Here is a 21,848-nt window from a genome sequence, read left to right on the forward strand (position 1 = left end):
TGTTCGAAATAATTGTGGGAAGACATTAAAATATCAAAAGATACTGAAGATACTAAGATCCCAATTTTAGTATCGGGATCTGGGAAACAGACTCAGGTGGAGTGGCCAAGTCCACAACATAATTAAGAAGAGCAAGTGTCCCGATTTCATCCAGAGGCGGAGTTCCGTGCACGCACCGCCGAGTTCCCTAACCTGAGCGCCTCTCGGTTCCTCAGCCCGCTTCCCCTCCCCGACTCGACATCTCATCCTTCCCCACCCCCACGTCCCACCTGAAGCCTAACTGGGTTCGGTCCTCCTGCACTCTGGGCGCCGCGGGGAGTCAGGGGTTAAAACCCGTGGCCCGGGTGGCTCCTTCCCCCTCCCCAGCCCCCTCGCCTCCACTCGGCGCCGCGCCTGGAGCGTCTGTCCCAGAGACCGGCACTAGAGAGGAGGGGGAAAAGTGGGCCTGTTTCTCGGGTGGCCAATCCACCGAGCCCGCGGTGCCCCAGAGGAGGCGCCAGCGCTAGGCCAGCGCCAGGCCGGGGCTGCCTGCTTCCCGCGGCAAAGTACAAATGCGCCCGAGCGCGGCGCCTGGCGCCCTTGGCGTGCACAGCCGGCCCGCGCGCAGCCTCCCCCAGCGGCCGCCGCGCCGTCGCCGCCGCCGGTACCGCCGCCCCGCCGGGCCCCAGGACCCCGCGGCCCGACCCCGAGCCCAGCGAGCAGAGGGCGCCGGCCGCTTCTAGCCCGCACGCCCGGAACAGCCCGCCGGTCCCGCGCGCCTCGCCCAACGCTGCGCGCTCGGTGGACCCCTGTCCTCTCCTGTCTTTCTTCTCCACCCCTCCCTCTCACCTTCTCCTTTGCTTTAATCGCTTTCCCCTCTTGCATACCTTCCTCTATCCCTCCATCTCTTTCCCTCCGTTCTCTTTCCACCTTCCCCTTATTCCCACCTTGGACCTCTCTTTTTGTCCTCACCACCTTCTTCTCGACGCTTCTCTGAATCTCCACTGTAGCAGCCGCCCTCCCTGTGTCTGTGCATTGCTTTGTGGCCCTGTGCCTCAGTGACCCCCTCATCTCATTTTCTCCCGACTCCCCCTCCCGGCTCAGCGCCTGGGGGCCTGGCCCTGGGGAAGGAAGGATGGTTCCCGAGGTAAGGGTCCTCTCCTCCTTGCTGGGACTCGCGCTGCTCTGGTTCCCCTTGGACTCCCACGCACGAGCCCGTAAGTAGCGCGGTGGGTGTACTGGATGGCAGAAGAGGGATGGGAGACCCGGGATGCGTGGGAAAGTGCCAGGACTTGGGACCCCAGACTGTTCTGACAGCCATCCAGGGAGCACCTGTACCGGGAGGGTGGAGACTTCTCTGCGGACCAGTATGGGCTCATGAGTCTGGGAGACTGGGGGGAACTTGGCAAGACTCAGAGCCAAGGGGGCTGCAGCCATGGACCCGAGGAGGAGGGAACTGAGAGCAGTGGGAGAGAGGGCAGGGCACTGTGCTTTTTGTTGGGGAGGTGGTATGCTTATTCCTAGTAGAGAGTCTGGTATGTTTGGCTGTAAGGGTCTGATGAAGGCAAAGAGGCTACTGCACTTAAAGAGAGCCAGTGGAAAGAAAGAAGAGCTAACTAGGATAACTTTCCCATTACTTTTCTCTTTTGATGCTCACAACACTCCCATGAGGTGGGTATTATCATTTGCATTTTACAGATGAGAAAACTTAAGCTGAGAGAAGAAACGCGCTCAAGTTTACAGAGGTAGTGAGCTATCCCAAGCCAGGACTCTCCAGTTCCAAATCCTATGCCTTCTTCCCCCGTGTCCCACAGCATGTGGAAGGAACCCTGATTTGGAGTTGTGAGACACTGGAAGATAGCAGGGCACAGTGAGATAGACCAGGGTCTTCACTATCCCAGATCTGTTGAATACCAGCTGGTAGGAGGCAGGCATGGAGGGCATGTCTCGGAGCCTCAGTTTGCTAATCTATAAAATGGGAGTGAAAAATCCTAGGACTGTTCTGAGGATTAAATTCAAGAAAACATGGAAAGCAACCAGCACCAGCAACTCGCTGGTCCATGGTAGGTTCTTGAAAAACATGTTCCCTAATTCATGCTTTTCCACTTAGACACAGCGTAACCGCAAACAGTTTATATAATCTCTCTGAACCTCAGTTTCCTCACTGTTTCCACAATAGGCTGGTGGACCTCCTCCCCGTCTTCTGCCAATCTCTTGGAACGCTGTGAGGATGGAAAAACAAAACCAAAGATTCTCTTAAAAAGAAGGAAGGAGCTTAGTTCAAACCCTGACATACCCAATAAAGAAACCGAGGCCCAGGGCAGTGGTCTGCTCCAGGTTACACAGGGCGGAGCCTAGGATGAAACCCCAGTTTCCCAGCCTAGAGCTCTTTGCTCTCCACAGCTCAGCTCCCCCACCTCTGCCTTCTTTTGCACGTGACTTTCTGGAGCCGGCAGTGCTGGATTTTGTTTCATTCTTGTCTCTGATCATGAGGGCAGGCTGCATGTCTGGTCGTCTCTGGGCTGCCAGCAGCGTGAAACTCATAGAAGTCCTTAGTAACAAGTCCTGAAAAGAGCCCAGGGTTGGTTCAAGTCCTGGCTCTGCCTCTTAGTAGCTGTGTGACTTTTCATAAGTGACAACTTCTCTGAGCCTCAATTTCTGCATCTATCTAAGACCCATACTCACCTGGAACCCGAACACTTCATGGGAGGATTAAACGAGGTGACTGTGTTAAGTACCCAGCACAATGCCTACTACTCAATCAATGTCTCCTCCCCCTCTTGGAGCCCTGGAGGTTTCCTCCTAGTACCTTCCTGTTGTTTCTTAAAAGAAACTTAGCACAGGAAGCCCTCCATGCCTGCCTCCCTTCCACTTGGCACATGGCTCTTAACCCCCAAGGCTTTTCTCCAAATTTCGTTGCCCTGGATGTGTCTTAGAAAGATGTCCTAGAATCAGATCTTTCTGCAGATTGCTCGTGTCCTACCCACACCTCTCCTCCTTGCCTCCCACAGTTTGTCAGCCCTCTACAGCCTTGCTTAGGTCACACCTCTTCCAGCAAACTCTCCCTGCCACCTGATGCACTCTGATCTCCCCTCCTCTGTGCCTCCACTGGCCTTTGGGCCATGTTTCTCACTAGGTGCTGCCAGTATTCCATCTCCCCTAGTCTGGAGCCTGGTTCCCGACATGCAAGAAGAACCTCAGAGCAGAACTGTTGAGTTAATGTGAGGTGGACTGGTAGTCAGAGGGGTGTAAGATTCTGGGATGTCAAAGCCAGAAGAACCTTTGAAAATCTTCTACCCCTCGATGTACCAATCCTTATAGTTAAACTGAAGCCCAGAAAGGGGGAGTGACTTGCCCAAAGTCACAAAGCAAATTTATTAAAGCAAAGAACAGAGGCCTGGATCCTAGTCCCCGATTTGTCACTTACTGGTTGTGTGAATTAGGACAAATCACTTTCCTTCTCTGAGCCTCATTCTGTGTAGTACTAACAACCTATGAATCTAGAAACAATCCTATAGTCATTTGCCCAGATCTTATGTGAAGATCTCCTATGAAGACCCTCATCTTAGTTTAGTAAGTTTAGTTAGTAAGGTCTCGGGCCTGTTATAGATAAGAAATCTCCTGGTGACATCTTAGGTGCTTTCAGAAGTGGTACCAACAGATGGAAATTCTCAAGCCCGTGTGGTGTCTGACTCCTGAGGTGGCCCAGTCCTGCAGAATGCCTAGGTCCTGTGAACATGCGTGGCAGCTTGCTCCTTATTTAAAGCACAAGGGTATTCAAACAAAGGTTATTCTATCCTTGGCTCTATTTCCAGCCACAGATTGAGCCTTGATCCTAGCCCAAACTGAATCTCAACTCCAGCCACAGGCTGAGGCCTAATCCTCAAACACTACCATAGATCAAACCCCTATTCCATTCCCAGCTAGAGCCCTTAGCCAGGGTGAGGTCCCTGACCTGGTCACTGACCAGTACTGTTGCCAGTCCCAGGCTGAGCCGCATGCGTACATGATGTCAGTCGCTTTGGGCACCCATCCCTCCCTTCTGTCTGTGGAACAAGAACCTGCCTAGTACCTTGACTCCCTCTCCAGTGCTCTTTCTCCTATGTCAGCTCCTCTTCTTTGTGCTCTTTCCTTACTAATTGTGCCCTCCACACCCCCCTTTAAGGGGTCCAGCACACTTCTGCTTTCTCATCTCTCCCTCCAGCCAATCCTGACTTCAGGAGAGAGTCAGTTATCAGGTAAAAGCATCGGCTCCTCTATTCTATCTCCAAGGGTTATATATACTATGGGAATCAAAGTTTTTTTTCCCAGGTGACAAAACCCCAGACCCCATAGGCAGAGATGGGGCGGGAAGGGAGCTCCCATGGTATGATATGGTGCAGAGGGCAAACTTGGAATCAGGAGGTCAGGGCTCCAGCCCTGGCTCTGCCACCAATTCCAACTGTGACCCAGGGCAAATTGCCTTTCTCTGCCCCTGAGATTTCCCCAGCTGTAAAGTGAGATGGTTGGAGTCAAATAGATAATCATTGAGGACCATTCCAGCTTTAACATCCCATGAATCTAAGACTCTAAGAACCAAAGATGCTGTTGCCTTGGTTCTGAGTCTGCTCTGACCTTTGGAAAAGGGAGTTGGGAGAGTGTGGGTCGGCAGCCTGGTACTCCTGCCCTGCCAGGGAGGACTGGATAGACAGACTGATTCTCAGACACCAAGAGAAAGTGCCTAGAGAGCCTGGCACAGTGAGTACAGAGGGCTGACACCTGGCTCCAGTCAGGCCCCTCTCTGGGTCTGTCTAGGAGGTTCTGCACCTCCTCTCTCCCACCAGTAGAGGTCTCTGTCTCACTCACTGGCTTGCCGGCTGCCGAGCCGAGCAGGGCAGCAGCTGTGCAGTTGCTCCAGCTGTTGCACCTGTTCCAGGACTGGCCTCTCAAGTTCCCCCAGCCGCTGGCCACGGTGCCAGGCTCTGGGAGAGGGACCTTGAATCCCTTGGACTCCCAAAGAAGAGGACTGGCATGGGAGCAGTGCTGCTGGGAGGTGCAATGCAGAGATCATTGCAGGCATCCCCCTGCCTCTGGGCAGGATCCCATCCCAGAGAAGCCTGTTCCACACTCTTCTGTTGCAGTCAGGATTCTTCCTTGTGTCTCAGCTAAACCCTTTTGTTTGCAATTTAAAGCCATTTCTTCTGATCCTGTCCCTTAGGGTATGGGTTTACCTATAATCAGCCCCCACCTACCCAGATCTGAAGACTGGCATTGGAGTTCTTGCTAGCAAAAATCAATGATCTTAGACAAGTCCCAATCCCTTTCTGGGACTCAGTGTCCACATCTGTAAAACAGGGGATTGGACATCATCTCTCAATCCCTAACTTTCTAAGATTCTGTAAGTCTATAAATGTACACGTCCAAGGCAGAATGGAATATAAATAGGGTCTTCTATGCCCCCTGACCTTTGCCAGGCAACAGAGCTGCCTTTCCTGGTTTGAGGACTCTCTCCTTTGAGGTCCTTCTATGCTCCTGAACATCTGCCATGTGCCAGGTAAGAATTCAGCTTCAGGGAAGTGAGGGCACTTTCCCTAGGTTGCACAGCTCAGCCACTGAGGAGCCGAGGTTTGTACTTCTGATTCCCTTCGGAGGCCTCCCCCATCGAGTGCCAGTGCCCAGAGCAGAGCTTATGTCTCAGAGGGGAGCAAGTTTGTTTGTGTGAAAAGGGAACTATACATAAATAAAGTATGGCTGATTGGGCGTGAGGGAAAAGATGTGAACATTCTCACATTCCCTCGCAGGCTGGCTCTCTCTAAGGTTTCCTGAGTTCTCTCAGGCTGGGGACAGGCCAGCCACAGTTCCAGCCCCAGCTCCACCTGGTGCCATTTTCGTGGTCTTATCCAGCCTCTCCTGCAGCCCAGAAGTTTCCTTCTTGTCTTTTCTGTCTCTTTTTGGAAGAATTCCCAGCCACACTACCCACTCCTGACTACTCCATAAGAGAGCTTTATCGCAGCATGAGGGTTTCAAGGCAGAATGTGCATTGACCTTGGATGGGGCAGCTTGGGAATTTTGACTTACACGTGAAGATCATGGAATCGCTCAGCCGCATACCTCCCCAGGCTCCTGGCCTTTTTGTACATGGTGTTTGGTTTGGTGGGTAATTTGAGAGTTCAGATGATGGGAGATGGAAAGGGGAGGTCAAAGGCTAATTCCCATTAGGTGGCAAGATCAAAGTGCCTAAAGGGATTTGGCCCTCCTGTCACATCCTGAATTTCCCTTTTTGTTAAAGCAAGAGGTTTCCAGGATTAAGGGCCAGCAATCCCCTCCTCTTCCAGAACCTCCCTCAACTCCATTCAGCCTCTCCCTGGTCTCTCTGATGTTTAAAGCACAACATCATGCATTCATTTATCAAGTGCCAACTCTATGTAGCCTCTGCACGGAACACTGGAGATACAAAAATGAATGAGATCTGGTCCTTGCTCTCAAGAAACTCACAGTTTAGTAAGGAAGAGGAACCCATTCAATAAGTATTTCTAATCTAGTATGATGAAAATTGTGACAGAGGGCTGAACTCAGTTCTGTGGGACCCCACAGGAAGGACTGGCCAGTGGCCCGGAAGGTTTGGGTGGCTTCACGGGGTGGCATCTAAACAGGCTTTGGAAGAATGAGGAGTTGGTCAAACGTTGGAGATGGGGGATCACATTCCAGGTGGAAGAAACAGTGTGTGTAAAGGCACAGAAGCCTGAAGGAGCGTGGGTGGGGGCTGGATGGGGGGAGTGAGAAATTTAGCAAGAGAAGGTGAGGCTTAAAAAAGGGCCACCACAGAGAGTTCTGCTGGAAAAGCAGGTGGGAGCCTGCTCGTGACAGGCTAGGGTGACGTGATAACATTGTGACAGATCCCAGAGTCTGATAAACGTTGCTACCCTGAATTCAGATTAGGTCAACCCGTCTCTACCTTGTTAACTCCTTCAAGGTCCAGCTCAGGCACCTTCTCAGGGAAGCCTTCCCTCAAGCCCCCATGCTTCCACTATTTTAGAACTTGTCAACTGTATGTATCCTATCTATCTGTCTTCTTCATTAGGCTGTAAGCTCCTTGAGGGTGGGGTGGGTGTCTTATTTAGTTACGTACTAGGCCCATGGACATGTATGACTTGATATACAAAATGCTCAATCAGTGAATGAATAGCAGGAACTAATGTTACTATTACTAATGATAATAATACATCAAAACTAATGACAATAACATTTACTGCCTGTTGTGCTAAGAACCCCACATTCACCTGTTTATTCAGGCCTGAAACCTCAATCCCAGCCTTGACTGCTCTTTCACCCTCTCCACCCACATCCAGTCTGTCTGAAAGCCTACCTACTGTACCTACTTAGTGTTCCTCAAATCTGTACTTTTGCCAATCAGCACTGCTCCTGCGTTGGTCCAGGCCAGCATTATCTCAAAACAGATGACTGTAACAGCCTCTCCCTGGTCTCTCTGCCTCCAGTCTTGCTCTCCAAACCATTCTCCATTCCTGCAGACGCAGTGATGATTCTAAAATGCAAACCTGACCATGGGCACACCCCAGTTTAAAGCCTTTCTGTGGCTTTCCTTTGCCCTTGGGGGTCTCAAGGCCCTTCGTGAGCCTCTGCCTCTTTCTCCAGCCTGATCTCTGGCCTCTCATCCCTGCCCTCCCATTTTCTCCTCCAACCTTTCTGACCACTTTCGTGGCTGTATCCCAGCCCAGATCTGTGTAGGCAGAGGTGGTGTTGAGGGAGTCTGGCTTGTGAGGAGAGTGCAGGAAACCACAGGAAGCAAGGTTGGTGAGGTTGAGACCTGGGAGATTTGACCTTAATGGCAGGCACCATGATGTTCATGCCCTAATAGAATTCTGGGAGTAGAAGGAATACCATGAGGAACGGACTGTTAGGGAAGTTTGGGGTCAGCACCCAGGTCTGCTTTCTGTCTGTTTGTTTTTAACCTACCATTTAATTGAGCATCTAATACGTGGCAGGCATTAGGCATATTACACATATTATTTGATTTAATTCTGCAATAACCCCCAAAGATTATTACTAATCTCATTGAACAGATATGGAAACTGAGGCCTGGAATGTTTAAATAGCTTGTCTAAATGCAGGCTGCAGATAAAAGCCAGATCCAATTTGAACCCCAGCCTATTGGATTCTGAAGCCAGAGTTTGGGAACTACATACACACTGGGTGAGGGGTTTTGAGGGGTATGAGACCTGTCCCACTTTAATTCTTCTTTGTCTCTCTAAAGCCTGGAACAGGGCCAATCATCCTCCTCAAACAGAAACTTCCTCCACTAATGTCTTTTTCCTGGGTTAGACATCACTGGCGGGGCACGTTAACTCCGAAAGTCCCCTGAGAGAAGGCACAGCTGGCCCCTGAGTTGGAGAAAGAGATGATGGGTGGGATGAGATATGGTGGCGGGGTGGAGAGAAGAAGCAGGGCAGGCCTCAGGCCAGGGCTGGAGTGGGAAGGCCACAGAGGACCAACAGAGAGTGGATGGGAAGGGAGGGGATATGAGAAACAGACTTTGCCTCCTTCTCCATGTCATCAGGATCGGCTGCACTGGCTACCTGAGCCTCATCCTAGCCCCCCTTGGAGCCCCTGAGAGCCTAGGTGTATGGGACCATCAACACATCCGAAATCATGGAAGCCTGAAATGATCGAATCTTAGAAGCACAACATCCTACAACTCTAGAAGCTTTGTGTTCTAATGAAATGTAGAATCTTAGAAACCTAGAACCTTGGAATCTTAGAATTTTGAAATCATGGATTCAGAAACTATCTGTACAGTAAACCCGTGAAGATCCAAGTTCACCCCCACCCCTTATTTTGCAGATGGGAAACTGAGGCTCAGAGAAGGAAAGGAGGAGTCTTCCTCAACATCACACAGTGATTTTGTGGCATAAGGAGGCTAGAGCCCCTTCTACCAGCCACGTGCAAGGATGGGGCGAGTGCCAGGACTGCGGGGACGGAGGCAGCCTGAGGTCTTGGCAGTTCTTCCTCCTGCCTGGTTTTGGCGTGGCCTTGGGCACTCACCTCCCTAGAAGAAGAGGGAACTCTGGGCAGTGCTTCTCACCTTGGAGGGCGTGGTGGGCCTGGGACTCCTGGGGTTGGGGGACGGCTTGCCAGGCCTCCACATTCGTAGCTGCTGCCAGGTCCGTCTGTGGCGGGGAGGGACCTCCTGGCCTGGGCATGGGCTGAGACATTCTCTCTGTCTTCATGCTCTGAGCCGGCGGAGAGGGGGAGGGGTTGCCAACTGGCACAGGGGCCGGGCTACAGGGCCGCCCCAGAGAAGGTGGGACAGGTTTTCTTCAGCAGCAAGGCTAAGACGTAAGGCCGCAGCGGTGTTGCAATCGCTCCCTTCTCTGGTGGGGGAGGGACTGAGGAAGAAAGACATTATTCAATCCTCGGAGCACTGCGCTGGCTCTGCCGAGCACCCCAGCTGGGTCTGTGTTCTGCCCTCTCTGCCAGCAGCGGCTGAGAGATAAACACAGCTCATTTGATACGGGCCAGCCGGGGCCTTGCTGGGAACGGGATCTGCTGTCTGATCCCCCCTCTACTATGCGGGGCTGGAGAGTGGGTGGGGAGCAAACCAAGCCTTGGCCGCCCCAGTGGCCACTGAAGCGCAGACTCTGAGGGCATCACGACCGCGGCCTCAAATCCTTGTTTTGGGGAGGCCCAAGAGGCAGAGCAGAAGCAGTGCAGGGAGCTGGGGAGGCTGCTCTCAGCTTCTCACAAAGGAAACTTTCTAAAGCTCCGCAACGGCCCTTAGCTCCTGTCCTCTGCTCCAGGCCATCCCCAGCACGGAGAGGGGATTCTGGCCTCGCGGGTGAGCTGCCCTCGCTACTGTACTGCTTTCCATGCTCTGTGATTCTGTGAGTTTAAACATCTAAGAGAATGATTCAGAAAGTGTGAGACTCTAGAAAGTGTGCAGGAGGAGGCATGAAAGGCAATCCCCCTCTAGATTCTAGACCAATAGGGGACCAAGAGAAAAAAATAGTGAATGGGGGATGGTGGCCCGTGGGACCGAGAGAATAAACCTCTAGGCCCTGAGTTTGAGCACAAAGCCATGGCAGGTGAGGTGAACTAAAGGGATCTCCGCTTGGGAACCTGGGGTCCTGGGTTCAAATCAATAGGTGGGTGGCCTCAGGCAAGTCACTCCGTCTTTGTGATCCTCCGTTTTCTCATCTAGTTTTCTTATAATCATGGTAACGATCCCAATGACCCTGCAAAACTGACCTTATCCTCTTGAATCTTGAACAGATGACAATATCCATCTTGCAGGGTCATTGTTACCATAATTATCATAATAATAGCATTCAGCTAAGTGTCAGGAACGGGGCTAAGTAAGCACTTTCCAAGCATTATTCAATTTAATTCTCAAAACATTGATGTTAATAAGATAATTAAGTAATTTACGTAAATAGAATATCATCAACAAATGTTGGTTCCTTTCTCCAAATTTCAATCTCATTTAATTCAACACGTCTTTATGGATACTTAGCTTGTGCTGGGCCTCCCAGTTTCCCCCTGAAAGAGCTTAGATTATTCTTTGGATAATGGAGAGGTTTTTGTAGGAATGATAGCAACCCTTCTGGGTTGTAAAAATCATCAGGTACCTGTATGGAGGAGGGTTGGCAGGGATAGGGCCAGAGGCAGAGGAACACAGCAAGGGGGCCTCAACGCCTGAGCTGGAGCCCTGACCTGGGGCAAGGTGCTGAGCTGGTGAGAGGTAAGGACATGATTGTTCTAGACAGCTTGAAAGACTGGGCAATTGACGGGCTGTGGGAGGAGAGAAGGGGTGGAGGTCTCAGGAAAGCAGGATTGCAGGAGAGATATCTAACCCACATAAGGAAATAAACTATTTTAGTCATTCTTAGAAGCATTCATCTACATATTGACGACTGATACGCAGATTACAAAAGTAATCAAGTGATGTGCACAGTACCAATGGCTATATTTAAGGATATTTAAAAGTCAGTTTTCTAACAACCTTTCACTAGGCAGCACTTTGTTTTCCCAATTCAAGCACTTTCCATCAGAGCTCAATGAGATATAGGGACACAGTAGAGTATGAAAGCAAGAAAGCTGCTGTCATTGGCTTTATTCGAAAGATAGGTCACATGGCCCAGAGAAGGGGTGTGTGTGTGTGTGTGTGTGTGTGTGTGTGTGTAGGCAGGGGAGCAGCAGAGGGCAAGGGAGGGGAGGGTGCAGAGATGTAGTAAATAAATAAGCAAAACGGGACAAAGGAAAAGGAAGCAAGTGTGATTATGAGGGCAGAAGGAGCACTGCATTGTGAGTCAGGAGACTTTGGCTGTCATCCCTGCTTGATGACTGACTTACTATGTGTTTTTCGAGGTGTAGTTTGGCCTCTCTGGGCCTCAGATTATTCATCTAATTATAATAACTAACATTAACACCACAATTTAAATCTGTAAAGCATGTTCACTGCTTAATCCCCTAACCACGCTGTGAGAGAAGTGTTAAGGTTCAGAGAGGGACAGTGACATGCCCAAAGTCACACAGCAAGTGTGTGGTCAAGCTGATATTCAAACTCAGACATTCTGGCCCTCTGACTAGGAGAGCACATCCTGTGGATTCTCTTTCACTTGAGTGGTCCAGATGACATCCTTCCTAGAGCCAGAAAGGAGGGAAGAGGCAGGGACTTCAGGCTGGAGCCTCCTGGGACTGATAAAGCACTGGTTGGTTTGCCAGGCCCAGACATGTTCTGCCTTTTCCACGGGAAGAGGTATTCCCCCGGCGAGAGCTGGCACCCCTACCTGGAGCCCCAGGGCCTGATGTACTGCCTGCGCTGTACTTGTTCCGAGGTAGGTTCCTCTGGCCACCTGTGACAGGTATGTCTGGGAGACCTCCAATGAAGGCACCCCGGAGGGAGGGAGGACAGCCTGACTCTGAGGGTCAGGGGCACTCTGGAACTGGGCCCCCTAGAATTGTGCTCTGTCAGCAGCAACTGAGGGACTTGGGGCCACACCACTTCACTACTGGGTATCTAATACATAGGCATAGATGCCTACTGTGCATGCCTCCCAGAGATAAATCACACAGTGGGTCGGTAGCTGGGCTGGGATGAGGACCCAGGCCTTCCATCTCTCATCCAGCCTTCTTTCCTGCTGGTGCCAGCCTCCCTGTGCCCATGCAGCAGAAGACAGCCTTCGTGACCTGACCTCCTAATCCTTCCTTTCCTCGGGCTATCTCCTCCAACCACCTCTCTTGCCGCCCTGCCTTAGGATGCGTTCTCCCAACACCACTGGTCCAAGTATTTATTCTTTGCAGCTTCACCCAAACGCCACCTCCACCAGGAGCCTTACTTGATCCCTCACCTGGAAGTATTTTCTTCTGGGAGGCCACCTAAGTTTCTCTGTCCCTTTCTCCTGATCACTGTTGGCCAAGTAAAATGGTTGTCTGTGTCTGTTAGTTACTGCCTCGCCTAGATGGAGCCCTGGGAGTAGGTCTTCCTAGGCATTCACTCATGCCCATTTCGGGGTCTTGCAGAAGGCTATACCAACTGGGGCAGAGACCAGATCTTCTGTTAACCTCTGTCTCCCCCCAGCCCACCCCAACCCAGTATCCTCCACAGGCCCTTGTACAGTCAACTGGGTGGAATAAACGAGAGCCCCACGTGGTCCAGAATTCCCAGACCAGGTATGGGGTTAGAGGATGGCGAAGGAGGGAGTGATTGAGAACAGGGGTCCCCAACCCACGGTACCGGTCTGCGGCCTGTTAGGAACTGGGCCACACAGCAGGAGGTGAGCGGTGGGCGAGTGAAGCCTCATCTGCCGCGATGCTCCCCATCGCTCACATTACCGCCTGAACCATCCCCCCCATTGCTCGCATTACCACCTGAAGTAATATTCCCGGCCCTCACCCTGCCCCGTCCGTAGAAAAATTGTCTTCCACGAAACCGGTGCCTGGCACCAAAAAGGTTGGGGACTGCTGATTTAGGAGGCTTGAACCCCCTCAGCTCTGGCTCAGCTGCCGGTGGCCCAGTCTCATTGGCGTGAAGTCTGCAGCTCTCTCTGTCCAGGCGAGGGTGCTGGGGGGAGGGAGTACCTAGCTCCCAGCTGCAGCCAGCCCCTTAGCTCCTCTCTTTCCCTGCACAGCCAAGGCTGTGAGAGCCTCCGTTGTTAAAACAATCCTCAGGGTGGGAGCAGAGAAGAGCTTCTGAGGAAACACTGGGACATGGAGGGGGCGTGGGCCAGCCCCTCTCCTGACTCTGACCACTGGGGTCTCAGTCCTCCTGGGGTCTTTCCCTCTGATTCCCCACTGCTTCTACCATGCTGGCCCCTGGTCGAACCTGACGCCAGTGGGAGCACAACCCCCCATCCCTGCTTCCCCTTGGTTTTCCTTAGCACATCTGAGGCCAATCAGCTTTTTCAAAAAGAACTTTGTGAAATATAGCCAAAAAACAGGAAGGAAACCATAACAGAAAATTCCAGACATATCATGCGGTCCAGTTGACAAAGTCCAAGTTTTGTGATCCAGTGGAGCTAATTCATTTCTCCCTCCCCAGAGTTCACACATACACAGTTTCCTCACCCCAAGGGGCTGTAGCTGGCATCCCCCCAATACATCCTGAATCCCTTCCTTCTCTCCATCATCACTGCTCCCCCCTAATCTAAGCCACCTTCCTCTCTCACCTAGGCTGCTATGTGAGCATCCCATGAGGTCTCCCTGTACCCCTTTCTAATCTGTCCTCCGCACAGCAGCTAGAAGGATCTTTTCTGAACAAAAAACTAATCATGTCATTCAAAAGCTCTTAAAACCCTCCAATAGCTTCTCGTTGCACCTAAAGTAAAATTCAAATTGCCTGCTGTGGGTGCTATGTGATATGACTCTGCCTTATTCTCCAACCTCATTTCCTACCTGCACCAACACTTCAACTCATTCCGACTTGTTCCTCCACCCGGAATGTTCTTCCCCCAGATCTTCCCAGGAACGGTTCCTTCTCATCTTGCAGTTTATAACATAAAGTTGCCTCCTTATGAGGCTTTCTCTATGGCTGTTTCTAAAATAGTCTAACCTTGTTAACGCAATCACATTACCTTGTTTTATTCCTGTTATAAATTTAACATCTGACATGATCTTGTTCCTACCTATTTATTTTTTATAGTCTGTCTCCCCCTGCTAGGGGGGAGCTCCGTGAGAGCAGAACTCTTGCTTCTCGCTCACTGCTATGCCCCTAGTGCTCAGAAGAGGATGTGGCGCCAGCTGTCATGCAGTAAACACTGAGTGAATGAATTAGTCCCCGCCCCCTCCACCAGAGGCACTTTCATGGAAAGTGCACAGACCCTACACAGTGCTCACCTGCTGTGTGTCTTAGGCAACTTGACCTCTCAGAGGCTCTTTTCTCGTTTTGAAATAGTGGATAATAAATAGTATCTACCTCTAGGGTTGTTGAGAGGATGAAGTGAGAGAATGCATTTCTATATAACATAATGCCCATACCTAGTAGCCACTCAATAAATGGTAGTTATGACTTTCCTGAGAGGCACCCTTTGGCTGCAAGGCCTCCTGCCTTGCCCCTGCCCTTTCGCCCCCCTAGCCTGTCTCTGCCTTACTTCCTGCTGCATGTCGCTCATCATCTCCACCCCTTGGTTCCTTCAAGGCCAGAATCAAGAGAGAGATTCTAACTCTTCAGACAACACAGTTCCTCATACTTTACCCTAGTTTCTCACCTGAGAGGCTCCGTTCACCCTCTGGACATTTATCAAACACCCCTGTGTGCCAGGCCTCTAGAAGGCCCCTTTTGGAGCTCAGACCAATCCTGTGGACTCTAGGATGTCCCTTAGCACTGATTAATCCTTGCGATCACCTCTGGCCATCTGGGGAAGCAGTGACCCCAGAGAGACTAAGGCCTGCTCCAGGGTTCTCCATGAGGCAGGAGGCTGCCTTGGGAGAAGTGTTTCGGGGGCACTCAGCTGGGGCTGGAAACACTCTTGCCAACTCCAAAGTTTAAACAAAGCTGGCTCCATTTGACTAAGGGAGAGACCATCTCTCCTTCCCCTCCTGGCTCTCATTCATTCTCTCATTCGTTCATTCGAACTTCAGCAGGCACTCGTTTGGAGCGAGGCCCTGTGCCCACAATTCAGAGATGAATAGAGTGAGGCTTGGCCCTTGTTCTTGGGAATTCGCGGTTGAATAGAAGAGACAGATGTAATGGTTTGTTACAACACAGGGCAACGCCCTTACAGCAGAGGGAGAGGAAAGTGTGGGACGTCTGTGACAGGCTGACACACTGCCTGGGAAAACCTCCAGTGGTGGCCTCTCCCTCCAGTTCTGTTTCTGCTCATCTCTCTGAATGCTTCTCTGCCCCTTCCCTCTCGTTTGCTGTATTTGAAAAAGTCCAAGATTTCAGGCCCTTCCTCTGGTACCAATCCCAAGGCTTTGTGTGGGATCAACCACACCTCCCAGAGACTTAGAGAGCAGATCACAAAGCCCTGAGTCTTCTCCACATCCTGTTTCTAGCTGTGTCCCCATCCCTGTCACCTCCCTTTGTGTGTCACACTCCTCTCTTAGCCCTGAGGCTCAGGTCCAGAGATAAAAGAACAAAGCCCTGGAGTTAAAAAAGCACAGTCAAGATCAATGTTAGAATAACCCAGTCTTTTACTTGTATTTCTCAAATACCACAAAGGGACACAAGATCTGTGCAAATCCAGGCACACGGTGCCCTCGTGCGTGGTGGGGAGGGACACGGATGGGCGAGCCAGACAAATGAGCGGGGGAAGGGGAGAGACTGGGCACACGGAGTTTATCACTTTTATCCCATCGCAGGCTTAAAACGAGTACAGTGCCCTGCAGTTGGGAGGGGGTTTGGGGAGAGGACGGTGGGAGACAGTGGCTCCTTGGAACTAGGACTGACCCCTGTGTCGCCTTCAGAGTGCCCATGTGAGCTGCTACCGCCTCCACTGCCCGCCTGTCCACTGCCCCCAGCCTGTGACCGAGCCACAGCAGTGCTGCCCCCGGTGTGTGGGTAAGTAGCCACGCTCCTGCCCTTGTGCCAGCCTCCCGCTGGCCCCCTGACCCTTGACCCACTCCTGGCACAGGCCTCCAGCTGAAGGAGGCCCCTGGAATGAGAGGGGCAGTCTGCAGACACCAGAACTGTTGAGACACCAAGGTGCTCAGGGGAAGACATCCTCCATGGATCCCCAGGGAGGGCTGGGGTAGCCACAAACTTCTCGTACTTAAGCAGCTGTGTTTGGCAGGAAGACAGAGAGAATGTGGAAAATAGCTGAAGGAAAATGGGCATGCTTGGCCTGTTGACGGCACACATGGTCTCCTATCGCTCTTGGGCTGGCGGCCAGAGCCTGAGCGAGTGGACGTGCCTTGTGTAAGTGCAAGTGAGTGAGCTGGGGCTGGGAGGCCCTGCAGGGTCACCCCAGGGTTACCACCAGGGGCTGGGACTGGCCGAAGGAGTTGGAGTACATGTACTCTGAGATTCCTCCCAGGGCTGGGGTTTAGGGATGCTGTGTGCCATGATGCTAAATGTCCATGACTTTAAGAACCTGCTAGGAGCCTCTGAGACTCGGATTCGAGGAAGCAGAGGTAAGAGAGAGGAGAGGAGAGGTGGTCTGGGAAGAGACTGGCATAACCAAGTGGCAAGTGAGGAGCAGCCAGTGGGGAGAGCAACTCAGAAGGCAGGGACACGTTGAGAGGAGCATCCACGTTTAGTAGCATTGGGAAGGTGATGCGTATAGCTGATGCACTTTGTTGTACAGCAGGAACTAACACAACATTGTAAAGCAATTATATTCCAATAAAGATGTTAAAAAAAAAAAAAGGTTAAGTTGGGTGAGAAAAAAAAAAGGTGATGAAGGGAGGGAGGCTCCAGATTGTAGCCTCAGCTCCAGACTCTGGAATCATGGCTCTCCTGGGGAGCTGGGGGCCTGTATGGAGTACGTATGTAGAGGGGCTCCTTTTCCAAGTGGGACCCCAGTAGGGCTCTGACCATGACTCCAGCTTGGGTCATAGTTTCCTGATTCTGGGTTCCCTAGGGGAGCAGAGGCTTTGTGCTTCATCCTGACCAGTGAGGGGGCATCACGCCTCCTCCCCGGCTGAGGCTGACCCCGGGAGTCCTGACCACGCCTTGCGGACTGTGCCTTGGCCCAGACCCCTTCTTCCTCACAGCCTCCCTCCCTCTCTCTTTCCCAGCCTTGCCCCTTTGCCTGCCTGGTCTGAGAGTTCCTCAAGACTCAGCTCAGCCATCAGCCCCTTCAGGAAGCCTTCCCCGCCCACCCTCCCCGGCTGAGTTAGGGGCACCTCCTCTGTGCTGCCACAACTTCTGTGCTTCCATCGCCCTAGCCCATACCACACCAGTGTCACTGCTTGGGGCCTGTCTCTCCCCAGTGAGACTGTCAGTTTCCTGATGGGAGGGGCCGGGTCTTATTCGCACTCCACTCCCAATGTGTAGCAGGGCGCCTGGTGCAGAGAAAGTGCTTAGTAAATTTGTCTTGAAAGAATGAGCAGGTTGTGACCACCTAGAGGGGTGGGATAGGGAGGGTGGGAGGGAGACGCAAGAGGGAGGAGATATGGGGATATATGTATATGTACAGCTGATTCACTTTGTTATAAAGCAGAAGCTAACACACCATTGTAAAGCAATTATACTCCAATAAAGATGTTAAAAAAATAAAATTAAAAAAAAAAAAAAGAATGAGCAGGTTCCCCCTGGACAGGAGGCTTACCCCTCTACCCAGCAGGGTGAGGGCCGGCTAATTGGCAGGTGATGGGGAGGGGGCTCTGGTGGCCAGGGAATGGCAGGAGCTGACACCAAGCTTACACAAGCACAGTCCATATCATACCAGCTGACTCCACTAGGATGAAACTCCATGTGGGACCTTGTCTTGTTCACTGCTGTATCCCCAGCACCTAGAACAGTGCCTGGCACTAGGAGGTGCTCCATGGATGCTTACTGAACGTTGAATGAACTCACACAAGTCCCCACTGAGTGGGGCTCAGTGTACCTGAAGCATCTGGCCTTGCCTTCTTGCTTCGATCAGCGCCAGCTCTGAAACTGAGGGGCTCAAAGGCCATGGGAGGGAGTGACATAGTCAGACATAGGTGTCCCGGGGACCTCTTTGTTCACTGATAGGAGGTCTGGCTGGGAAGGCTGAGGCCAGAGCTTGGTTTAAATGATAGCAAGGGATAGGATACAAAAATTTCAGAAAAGTGACCCAGTTAGTTCTGGCGAAGCTCTTAGACCATTTTCTCCTTCCTCCTTCCCCTCCCCACCTGCAGAACCTCACACCCCCTCTGGGCTCCGGGCCCCGCCAAGGTCCTGCCAGCACAACGGGACCACATACCAACATGGAGAGATCTTCAGTGCCCACGAGCTGCTCCCTTCCCGCCTGCCCAACCAGTGTGTCCTCTGCAGCTGTACCGTAAGACCTGCTACTTCCCTTTAGCACAGGCCAGTGGTCTGGGCCTGCAGAGCACAGTGGTGTGGACCGGGGCGGGTAGGGGGAATTGTTCCTCCTGGTCAAAGGACAGTGAAAGTGAATGGGCTCACGGGGAAGGGAACATCTGGGACTTGGAATGTCCTGCCTTTCTCTGGGCTTCTGCACCCTCCTAAGCTGCCTGGTCACCTTGCACTGACATTTGCCATTACTGTGTCCCCCAGTAGACTCTGCACTCCTTGAGGGGAGGGGATATATTCAACTCATTTCTATATCCTCCACTACGCCCAGCTCAGGGCCCGGCCCACAGATGTCTGTAATGATTGTTGAATGAATGAGTGAGTGAATGAGTGAATGAGTAAATGATCAGTTATCAATCCTGGGGCACAGAGACAGGGCCAGACTGTTTGCAGCAAATGTAATTTAATCTGAAGCTGCTTAAACTCCCCTGCTGTGGTCAGAGTTGGGCCTAGGGATAGGCAGGGCTGAACCAGCAGTGTTATCAGGGGACAGAAACTGAAGCCAAGCAGGGCCTGAGCTGGAAAGTCTTCCCCTCCTCCTCAGGGGGGGTTCTAGGCCTGGCCCTGCTGCATGTTTGCAGGTGCCCTTCGGCATGTCACCCTCATCCTTGGGCTTAGCGCATCTGTGCTTTGGTGGGAGAAACTCCTGCCCTCCTGATTTCCCTACTACCTGATCATCGAACTTCTCTGGGCCTCAGTTCCTCTGAGTGTGTAAGGGAGTCTGACCAGGTGATCTCCAAGGTCCTCTCCATTTAAGATAATAATCTGATTCAGTGGTGATGAGAGGATAAGAGACCAAGACCCATGTTTCAGCTCCAGCTCTGCCATGGTTCCCTGTGTGACCTTGAGAGAGTCACCTCTCTCTGGCCTGCCTCCCATCTTTTCAGTGAGAGGATCTCATCCCTCCAAGAATCTGAATTTTAAGGTATCTGTGCTGCAGAGCAAACAACTTATAATAACAAGAGTGACCACTTAGAAATCAACTGAGAGAATGGTTATTTTTGCAGGGCCTGGGCCTCTTGCAGTGAACTAGTACACTGTACCTACTAGGAAATGCCTTATGTTTATATACAGCATCCCAGTGGCCCTATGAGGGGGATATCACTCTTCATATTTTTTAGATAAGAAAACTGAGGCTCAGAGCAGTTAAGCAATTTGCCTAAGGTCACACAGCTAGTTAAGTGGCAGACTCAGAATTCAGACCCAGGGCCACATAATTCCAAACCCACATTCCTTTACCTGCATTGTGTGGCTTCCTGTGAAGGGATGAGCACCTAGATTAGGAGGGGCTGTGAGAAGAGACAGAACTGATGGTGGTGGGGTGGAGAGAGCATTCTTGTGACCCCTTGTCTCCACTCCCTGGATACTTGGGTCTCCCCTTCTTTCTTCTGATCCCTGTTTATATGGGACTGGTTTGAAGGATCAGAATCCTTACTTTTGAGACTCACTGGAAAAGGAATAGGGAAAGGACTCAAGGTAATATCACTTCCTCCCAGGTACACATTGTGCCTTGCAGTTTAACAAGGGTTTTCGTAACCATTCCCTCATTTGATTTCACAACCCAGATGGGAGTGCCCCCATTTCACAGAGGAGGAAACTGAGGCCCAGAAAAGAGAAGTGACTCACCTAAGGTCATCTGGTCTCTGACTCCCAGAAGGCCCTTTCTCCTGCAGTCTTGCCTTTGCAGGCTGGGTCCTGAAGTTTGGGGACCTCGAGTTTCAGTAAAAGCAAGATGAGCCCAAGTAGTCATGCACACGTCCCCTCCTCTATGCTGGGCTCCCTGTTCTAGGCCAGGGGAGAAGGACACTGATAGCAGTAGGAAAAGCCTGAAGACGGGGTTCTAGCCCATTCTGCCCAGTTGTGTCTCTGACTTCAGAGGGTCCAGGCCCCTCCGCAGTCCCTCCCCATCTGTAGGATGGGAGAATCTCACCTTATTGGGTTGCTGTGAAAGCCTAGGGAGAGACTGGGTACAAAAACACTTTAGAAGCTGAAGGGTAACTGTTACCTCAGGGCCTGGAGTAAGAGTGGGAGGGGTACAGGGACCCCTCCTCTGAGGTGGCTGGGCCTTGCCCAGGACACTCTGCTGCTCCCTCCCTCTGCACCTCAGAGGGGACCTCAAGGCCATTTGCCCCCAGGGCAGGGGCTCTCCCAGCCCCTGGGCTGGTCCTCATCAGAGCTCGTCTCCCAGCTCCTGTTTGCTCTGTCTGTCAGGAGGGCCAGATCTACTGCGGCCTCATGACCTGCCCAGACCCGGGCTGCCCTGCGCCCCTCCTGCTGCCCGCCTCCTGCTGCCAGGCCTGCAAAGGTGAGTCTGTCCCTAGATCCGGCAGTGCCCGCCCATCCCACCGCAGGGACCTAGCCATGGACTGTTAGGGGGGAACCTCAGGGGACACCAAGCATGTAGCAAACCATTCTTTCCTCAGGGCAGTGGCTTAGCTGCAGCCTCTAGAAAGCTAAGCCTGTGTCAGAGGCTGATGTGCATTATTTGTTATTGCAATCTCAGGGAGCAGGAAGGAGGGGAAGGGAGAGTGAAGCAGGGAGGGAGGGAAAAACAACACAGGAATGTGCTGGGGAGCGGGCCTTTGCTTGACATCAAGTGTGACCTCTTGCTCTAAGTGGCCTTCTGCTCCTCAGAAAAGTCTGGAGGTGATAGCGGAGGAGGAGGAATTTGCCCGACAGCCACCAGCTCTCACTGGTCAAAGATTCACCCCAAGGCGGGGTGATTCCCTCACACTCCCCGGTTGTGCTAGGCTGTCCTGGGAGCGGGAGGTGGGAGTGGGGCAGGGTAAGAAGTGGGGGCAGAGACATGGAGGAGGTGTGGCACGAGGGCACCCGCCGGCAGGCTGAGTCTGAGGGAAGTGGGCTGGAGCCCATGTGAAGGGGGTGTTACTGCAATGCCTGCGGTGAGGGGACAAAACCCCTGCAATCAAATGAGGCCAAGAGGATCAGAAGAGGCACGAGAGAGGGTCTGTACAGGCAGTGACCGTGTCTCTTCCTGTCTTCCTCATGGCAGAGCTGGGCACAGGCCTGGGGTCACTGGAGCTCAGGGCACCCGTGTCAAGCAGAATCCAGGTAGCATCTCTGTATAGCGCAGAGAGAGGCAGCACACTGACGAGTGCGGGGCAAGCAGCTTGGGCAGAATGAAGTGCACAGGTGGCCGGACTGTCCCCTGTGGGCAGGACTTGAGGGGAGTGCTCCACTATAGAATGTTTCCCCAGATGCTGGCACTGTGGAAGGGCACCGGACCAGGAGCCAGGTGATCCCAGTTTAGTCCTGGTTCTTCCAGCTAATTCCTGCAGATTCCTTCCCCTCTCTGGGCCTCAGCTGTGCTGTGTGTGCACTGAGAAATTGGCCTTGGTGATTTCTAATGAACAGGCTGATTCCAACGTTATGGATCTTTGAACCCAGAATGCTCAGTGGTAGACACTCTGTA

At 52.2% G+C, this 21,848-nt stretch overlaps 1 protein-coding gene across 2 annotated transcripts in view; it reads left to right on the forward strand.

Moving 5' to 3' along the window:
• Positions 1-653: 653 nt before the first annotated feature.
• Positions 654-21,848, forward strand: part of CHRDL2 (chordin like 2) — a 31,812-nt gene continuing 10,617 nt past the window's right edge. For both annotated transcript variants that reach the window (XM_059929461.1, XM_059929462.1), the window contains exons 1-5: positions 654-1,196; positions 11,698-11,810; positions 15,880-15,973; positions 18,238-18,380; positions 20,627-20,720. In XM_059929461.1, coding sequence (XP_059785444.1) covers positions 1,115-1,196; positions 11,698-11,810; positions 15,880-15,973; positions 18,238-18,380; positions 20,627-20,720 — 526 coding nt within the window. In that variant the 5' untranslated portion in view covers positions 654-1,114. The remainder of the gene's footprint in view (positions 1,197-11,697; positions 11,811-15,879; positions 15,974-18,237; positions 18,381-20,626; positions 20,721-21,848) is intronic.

Source organism: Balaenoptera ricei, chromosome 8, assembly GCF_028023285.1.
Source record: "Balaenoptera ricei isolate mBalRic1 chromosome 8, mBalRic1.hap2, whole genome shotgun sequence".
Classification (NCBI taxonomy): Eukaryota; Metazoa; Chordata; class Mammalia; order Artiodactyla; family Balaenopteridae; genus Balaenoptera; species Balaenoptera ricei.